At 48.5% G+C, this 8137-nt stretch overlaps 1 protein-coding gene across 1 annotated transcript; it reads right to left on the bottom strand.

The window, feature by feature from the left end:
* Positions 1–3835: 3835 nt before the first annotated feature.
* Positions 3836–5684, bottom strand: LOC139053476 (uncharacterized). Its single transcript, XM_070530468.1, has one exon. The coding sequence runs from the start codon at positions 5548–5550 to the stop codon at positions 4381–4383; it is 1170 nt and encodes a 389-aa protein (XP_070386569.1). The 5' UTR covers positions 5551–5684; the 3' UTR covers positions 3836–4380.
* Positions 5685–8137: the final 2453 nt, after the last annotated feature.

An 8137-nucleotide genomic window follows, 5' to 3' on the forward strand; every position in this document is an offset into this window, starting at 1 on the left:
GTGTTTAGTACTTGCTTACAAACTTTCACATAACGCTATTCTATGCCCATCGGTAATGTTTGTGTATCCAAGACCCACATGTTCACTACGTTCTACCTCAACTGTACCATTATGCATACCCTACACAAGGACTAACTAGATTTATTCATTCAGTGTATTCATTTTCCTATGTTGCCACAAAACTGTGGAACACTTTACCATGTAGCGTCCCTTCATCCACATCATTTTATTTAGGTAAGCAAATTGTTCGTGTTCATCTGCTTACCTTACAATAGTAATCATGTTAAGAGAGAAAAAGCGTTTCGCATGCATTTGTAACAAAGCTGTTGTAATATATGTATTTTTTTTCTTGCTTTGCAATTCACTTGCAGTCACTTACATTAAAAAATGGACCCATGCTATAACCCTTAAAAGGGCTCTATGGTCCTGCCTATATAAAAACAACATGTCATCGTATATATATCAGACACAATAAAAATTGATTGCTTGGCAAGATCTTGATAAGGGCTAGCTGGTTCATATTTAGAACTAAGGTTGAACAGCACAAATAAAACAAGGATACAAGGAAAGAAATACCACAGACAAGGCATTAACAGCACCTCTACGTGGTATTTGTTTCCTTATGCCCTTATCTGTGCGGTTAAACCTCAGTTCTAAGTTGATTGATTCCAATGAAATTCCTTGCAGTATTTTGCCAGTGGTTGGGGCTGCGCTCCACCCGCATTATAAACGAAATCAGCCATGCATGAACGGTGGAATACGTAGTGGCACACAATCAAGCGGAACAAATAGCTAGATTATCGCTAAGTAGGGACAGCTGGGCTAGTTGGCTAGTTAGTTGGCGCAGGCTGAAAAAAGACGCATGCCCGCTACAGCGCCCTGTTGTAGAGCCCTATTGGCACCAGGTTTCTCACCGCCTCAAGAACGTTGGCGACAGGTGCGGAGTGCGTGTTGTGTTTTCAGCACCGGAAAAGCTGGGACGAATGTGTCGCCTGGTAAACGAATCCCAGAAGAAGCCAGCCTACCAAATAAGCGCACCAAAGCCCTCGTTGAATGTGACATCAAACCGGGCGCTGTCTGAATGAACGCCTGCTAGAGCATCCCAGGAATGCTACTTCACTAAGTGGCGCTGGTCATTTAGCCGACCACATTCGCCGTTGCTCGCACAAGCCAGCATGCAAGGTGTTTTTCTAACGAACACGTGTGTTGCGCAAATATAGCAATCAGAAAAACCGGGAAATTTTTGAAGCCTTTTATATCTCCAATGAAAATGATTACTGTGTCAGTGCTCCTTCTGTTGTACTCGGGAAAACAGAACTTGATTATCGCAGGGCAAACGTGTGTGTCGAATCAGCTAGGTAGGGCAAGAGATGAGCAAGATTGTACTGAGTGATGTAAAAAAAGAGCGGAAGAGAGAAGGAAAGGTTTTTTTCACTTTTTGCTTTTATTCCTTTCTTCTTTTGGTTTCGACACTTCTGATGGCTGTTGCCTGGACCAAGAAAATATTTTTGGGTGGTCCTGCGCACTAGCAGCCCCCCCCCTCCCCCTGTGTACATAAAGCCCTGTTTTCCACGAATAAAACTCAGTTGAAGTGCGGCGTTCGTGTTGTATTTCTCTTCTCGTCCGTGTTCAATTCTGCACTGGAACGATGTTTCATATTGCTAGCTAGATTATACCAGCCCATCTCTGCAATGTTTTGGCATATGCAGTGTGGTACACTGTTCTTCAACTCCAACAATGTTTCAATTACGCTGCACAAGCTAAATGTGAGACTCAAGACTTCATGAAGAAAACATAAAAAAAATAAAATATGCTGTGCATGTGTGCGCTTGGCTGCAGCATGCAAGCTCCTTCAGCTTGAAGGGAAGCTTCTTAACATTGCTCCAGAATTTGCAGAAAGTTTTCAAGAAGTGCTATAGGAAAATGTTCTTGAGATCACATAGTCTCTAAACATGTAGAGGATTCAAAGGTTCCCAACTGCTCTTTGCAGTCATTGCATCAAAGGAATAAAAGGGTCACTGGGGACTGGAAATTCTACAGCGAACCTGTTAGTCTCTTGGTGGCCGGCATTTTTCGTGTCGTCATCCGTAGGCAAAAAAGTGGGCCGATCCCGGATGTAGTGAAATGCCGGGCTGACCCGCGGTGGAGGCGAAGCAGGCTTCAAGCACTCCGCAAAGTGAAGCGAAAAGTGCATACATTCTTTGGAACCACGCATGCAACATACAGAACAGCATTTGTTTTACTAAAGAACATGAGAACACTTATGACAATGCGAAGCATGTAGCGCTACCCGCATAGATTTCCCGGTAAACATTACTGTTGAGCAAGCTGCCGTGGCGACACTAACTTGTGACGTGGGGAGTGATGAGCTACCTAGCCTTTCGTATATGAAAGAACCAACTTTGCAACTGGTTTCATTGTTGTAGCACCCTTATGGGTAGGCAACGCATACTTAGGACTCCCGAGGAGCAGCGTAAATATAAGGAGCAGCAAAGGAAAAAGAAACGGCAATACGACCAGTCGCAGCAGGCTGTCAAAATTACCATCACTCCTATTGCTCTAGAGCATAGCATACACCCATTAGCAGTTGTTTTAACAGCTTCGCTAGACATCCACTATCGCAGCCAGGATGGCAGGTCAATTTTTTTAACAGTATTGAAGCATGAACGTATAGCGACCGACAGGATTTGAACCTCCTTATAACGAAGTTGCATCAAACATGAGAACGCTTTTGTTGCATACAATATTCGTTACATACTGACGTTGGCGAGAAACATATTAAATTTACTTAATTATATGCAATAATTTGTCATGTTCTTGTCCATTATATTCAAGTTCAACATTATACAATGCAAGGATAGGCTTAAACTGAAGTTGTGGCTTTTCATGGTAACGTTGGTGGTGCTTTTGAAAAAAAAGATTTTTGCAACGCCAATGTCAATACACTGAAACAATGAGCCATCCACCAGCTCACGCACTATCATCAAAATGTAGTATGCAATCAACCTCATTATTTATTGTTGCCAAAATGTGTGTGGTGGCAGCATAAGCAGTGGTCATCATGCATACTGTGAGCACATCTCTCCACAGCAAATACATAACAGGGCCAGCCGACATCCTTATCAGAAATAGGACGATGAAATGTTGTCCTGTCACACTGGTGGTACTTCAGTCAAAAACTTAAATGCGGTTCTGTCGTTACCACAATTTGCATGCTTTTCTTTCGACTGTGCGAAAAAGCAAGTTCATGCTTATTTACGCCGTTATGTACACACTTCTGTTCCTGCAAATTGGCATAAATAACCACAGTTCTGCAGAAGAAAAAAATTCAGCCTAATTACAAAAGCTTGTTTTCTTGTTTAACTTTAGTTTACTGGATGGAGTTACGTGTCTGCCAAAATGTTTTAACATGCAGTGATTGTCACTTAAGGTTGTCAATTAGCACTTACCAGTTAGCTAAGGGAATGCAAACATGGTGGAGTGGCCATGTAAAAAAACAATGCTAATTTGAGACAACAGATTCGTAGGCACCCATAAGGTGAGAAATGTTTGCTGAATGACTGGAAATTATTGAGCAGGAATGAGCTACTCCATGCATTTATTTGATCAGGAAGTGGCACCCTCCTCACATGTAGAAACCATGGCTTTACAGCAGAGGAAGTATTCTGTATAGCCACCATGTTTATTTTCTTATTCATAGATCCCGAATTAATTAGAGCAGAAACAAATATTAGGAAAATTGTACTAGGCAATTCTCTAATCAAATAGCAAGGACTACCCAATTTATAGTGAGATATTGGCAGCATTTACTCTCCTGGCAGCCGGGAGAATTTCCCAAACGAATTTCTCCCAGCACTCACCTCCTATTGGCACTCGGATGTCACGTAACAAACTGCCGGTAAGAACTGCCGGCAGGTGTGCCCAAGAGCCTGCAAGTGTGCTTAACCTGACCTTACCTAACCTTCCGAGAGCCAGCAGAGGAGGTGAGTGCCAGGAGAAACGGGTTTAAGTAGCTCTTCCGGCTGCCACGAGAATAGACACTGCCTTAAATACTGTAGCACACAGCTGATAATGAAGTCTGAAGAGCACAACATGGCAAATTATAATTCATGCTTTACACAGAAACTGCACTGACTAGTGAGCATTGTCAAGCTATAAAACAAATGGAGCTTTGTTGTACATTACCTGATTACTAAAAAATCATTTAATACTCGAGTTGCTTGGTCTTACACTGAAACACCGTTGTTATGCTATGCACTGAACACAAAGCGGGAACACTGGGCTGAAGATCACTTTTTCCAGGAGTAGGCAACGAGGTCACTGCAAGGTGTAGTCCTTCAGAATGAGCCTTCGGGGGAAGTCGAAGATTGCCACACTCGTTCAGTCCGCCTCCCTGAGAGCAGCTGTCACAGATGCTCTCTGATCGGTTGGCAAGAGTTCGAGCACCCTGTCGACCATGTGCTTGCTGACGTTCTGCACTTCCTTCTTCATTGCTCGCAGCTCCTGCTTCATCCACTCCCTGCGCACAGTCGCCCGAATCACTTTGCGGCGCAGAAGCCTGGCAAGCGCCGCGTCGTCGCTCGCGCCGGCACTGCGACAGCGGTAGGGCGTCTGCACGCGTTTCAAGAACAGTTTTCGCAGCTTGTGGCACGGGGGGCAGACGGGTCGCGGGCCCAGCACCACACACGCCTTGTGGTGCCACGACCCGCCGTACCTCGAGGCCGTCAGAGACCACTCGACGTGTGGGTACAGCTCGGCGGCGCACCCGGCGCACGCCCTGAGACCGGCCACGAAGTCGAGGAAGGATTTGAGCCCGTCCATACCCGTGAACAGCATGCCGTCGGCGTTAGTGTAGGCGCTCGACGGAACCGAGCGGCCGGCGGCGCTCAGCGTGAGTTTCGTGTCGCTGGCCACGACGACGGCCCGGTCAATTTGGACCAATCGGTCGCGCATTCGGAGCTTGTAGAAGACGACCGAGTCGTCCCCCGCCGTGTCGACGGACCAGCCGTGGAATCGGCCCCCCTTCTGCGCTACGGCCAATATCTCTTCGAAGAGCCGACGACGCGCGGCCTCTTTGGCCTCGTCGATCGCGCGCTGGTGCGCGGCTTCTGGCGTGGCACCATCGTCGTCGTCGATGTCGGCCGGTCGTTCGTTCCGAGGCGACTCGGGGTCTTCGAAGAGCGACGGCTGCGGGCGCTTGCGAGCCGCGGAGCGGCTTTGACGCTGCTGCAAAAACACTTTCTTCGAAAGGAACTTCGGGTAGGAGGGAAATATGAGCGGAATGGCTCCTTCCTTGAGCGCCCATTTCTCGCGCGGGATGACGACCAGTTCGCCGTTCACGTTGTGCGCGAACTCCCTCATGATGTCCTCGGCGTGAAAGTGGATGTGGCACACGCGCGACTTGGCGTTCATCCTCTTGTCGTCGGGCCTGGCGATCGCTTCGTGCCACGCTTCGAACAGGGAGTCGTCCCTCGGAGGCCGAAAGTAGTGGCGCACCTCGCCGCCCGTGCTCGCCTCCGTGCAACCCGGCACGAAGCATCGCTGGGGCATTCTCGCCGCGACTCGGGCGCTAGCGCCTCGCACACGCTGTACGATGGTTGCTGTGTCGAGGTGGCTGACAGTTCGCGCACAACGCAAGCAGCGACATGCGCACCGCTGTGCGGCTGGCGCTCGATTGCATAGAATAAAGAGAGAGAAGTGGTTCTTATGGGAAAAGGAGGAAACGCTGGCACTAGCTTCTGCAACCCCTGCGGGAGCACGGCTCAGCGCCAGCAGGGAGCTGGAGAGTGGAGTAAAGCAGACAGATGGTAGGAGCCATAGAATAAAGAACCAACTTCTCGATTGTTGCTTGCATAGAATAAACAGCCGTTGCTTGTGTTCGGTGGTCACGTGGGATCGCTCGTGTCGTTCCCGCCAAGGCGCGGTTTTCAAGTAGCAAAAATCGCGCGGTCGCGCCTTGCTTTAGCGAGAAGAATTCTTTGCGAACATCAGGCGTTTTGAGTGTATCTAAATAACCTAAGTACGTCGTGATGCCGTCGTGGTCGTTTCTTCAACTAGATATATGTCAGAATAGGCATGGGGTAGCGTGACACGCATGTATTCATAAAATATGAACGACATATGTCATGTTTGTCATTACATAAATGGTATGAATGGCATCATGCCGTCGTTGTAGCTCCTTTAACTCAATGGATATCAGGATATCAGTGAAATGCATACATGACCTGACAGGATGACATATGACAGGATATAAAATATGTCATGATCATATTTAAGACAGGCACGTACCCAACGGTGCCCCCCTCCCCCCTCGCTCGCCGCCCATGCCACCACTTCTCACAAACATTCCTAAAGCGCCGCCAAATCAATGTTGAGACTTGACAGCTATTCGGCGGTCAACATTTTGCTGCCTTTTTCCCTCCTTTTGTATGGCGGTTATCGGCGTCTCCTGGGATGTGAAGGCCAGTTTCCTCATCAATTCGGTGCCCGCGCGGATAACTCCAGGTGCATTCGGTTGTCACCGTTTATTCAACGGCCACGCGCATCGTTGTTGCTTCGTTAGTTCGACCTTCTTCATTTAGACTGATCCAGCTGCTAGGGACCATGGAAAGGGATTCGGTCCGTGGTCAGTTGGTCTGTATGCACACGGAGCGAGCGGGGGCCAGAGAAAATGCCAATAGCGTGTAACTTTTCTTTTTGTTTCATTCTTTCCTCGAGTGACGGCTCGCCGCGACGCTGACAGATCCTCGGAACCTTATACCCGCGATATGGGTTAGATAAGGTGGAAAATAAGATTATGCGAGACAGCGTCCATCATCAAAGCCTGCAATAACCCTTACACTGATAGCGAATATGATCGTCACCCCTTAACTCGAGTCAACCTCAACTGCCCTGACATACTCTCAACCCGCGCACGACGCCTCAGTGTTGTGTTTCACTGCTTTAAAGAGTTTATTTTGGTTTAGATGAGGGACACCTGCATCTCGGCATCAGCCAACTTTGTTTTTTGAGCTCAAGCTCCTTCAAAACGGCGGCAGCACGCTTCCTTTCCGTTCATTCCTCAATGAGTAGGTCCTTTCTGTTCTTGTCCTCCTTCCGCCACTTGTTCGCCCCACGGACAATCTGAAGCGTCTTCTTGGTCAGTTGCACAGTCCACATCTGATTTTTCAAACTCCCTAGGGGCCGCGAAAACTTCCGAAAGATCGGCCAGTTAGAAAAAAACTGGCTGTGGCTTAGCTAAGGTTAAGCCCAGGATGCGAAGCATACTAGCCTTTATTTTAACGCGACAGCGTTAAGGAGCTCGTCTCGCAGAAAAGCCGGTGTCGTCGGCGTCGGCTCAGGCGTGCGGCGCTTGCTCAGGCGCACATTTCGTTGTCGCGCCGAACGCTGCGTTGCTCGACGCTCACCGCGTCCGATGCGGGGCGCGTAGTCGCTGCGCCGTAGCAAAGCCACCTAGAAACAGTCTCTGTAGCACGCCGCAACCTTCGCTTCTCATTCCAACGAGCAGCTCTGTCTCCAGGAGGCATCTCACCTCGTGAGTGCCTAGCAGAGGCAAGCGAAGCTGCTTATATACCGCCGCGACGCCGCGAGCGACGGCGCGAGTTGGAGCCCCGTTTCTCCTATGTCGTGACGTCACGGTGTCACGTGGTATTGAAGGCGACACCGCCGCGCCTGAGGAGCTGGGTTGAGCTCTAGTAATATGCTTCGCATAAAAATAAATGCATGTCATTTACTGCCCTTAAGGGCTCAAACCACCACAGGCACATTCCAAAACGCTCTGAAGGCCTGTCGGTACACGTATTAGGCATATCGGTGCTCATACTGTGACAGGGAATACTTGGTGCACGCGTGTATAATTAAGGAATACATACTGTGTCCCGTGGCAATGGGCCCTTCCCACGCTTGTTATGCTTCACTGCAATACTTTTACGTATGCTTCGCCAAGTAACATTTCTGTATCGAGGCGAAGCTGACTTTCGGAAACCAGCATTATGCAACGCACCGTGCTTTGCAAGCTTCTAAGCCAATCGAGAGGACCACAAATAGTTCGTGTCATTGCTGACAGCAGCGAGTTCTTTCAATAAAAAAGACGGCACCCAACGGCAAGAAACTTCATAGAGAACGTCGAAGCAGTTAG

The sequence above is a fragment of the Dermacentor albipictus genome, unplaced genomic scaffold (genome assembly GCF_038994185.2).
Source record: "Dermacentor albipictus isolate Rhodes 1998 colony unplaced genomic scaffold, USDA_Dalb.pri_finalv2 scaffold_134, whole genome shotgun sequence".
NCBI classification, from domain to species: domain Eukaryota; kingdom Metazoa; phylum Arthropoda; class Arachnida; order Ixodida; family Ixodidae; genus Dermacentor; species Dermacentor albipictus.

Coding starts and splice junctions, on each gene's coding strand:
- LOC139053476 (XM_070530468.1), bottom strand. CDS start 5,550: ATGCCCCAGCGATGCTTCGTGCCGGGTTGCACGGAGGCGAGCACGGGC.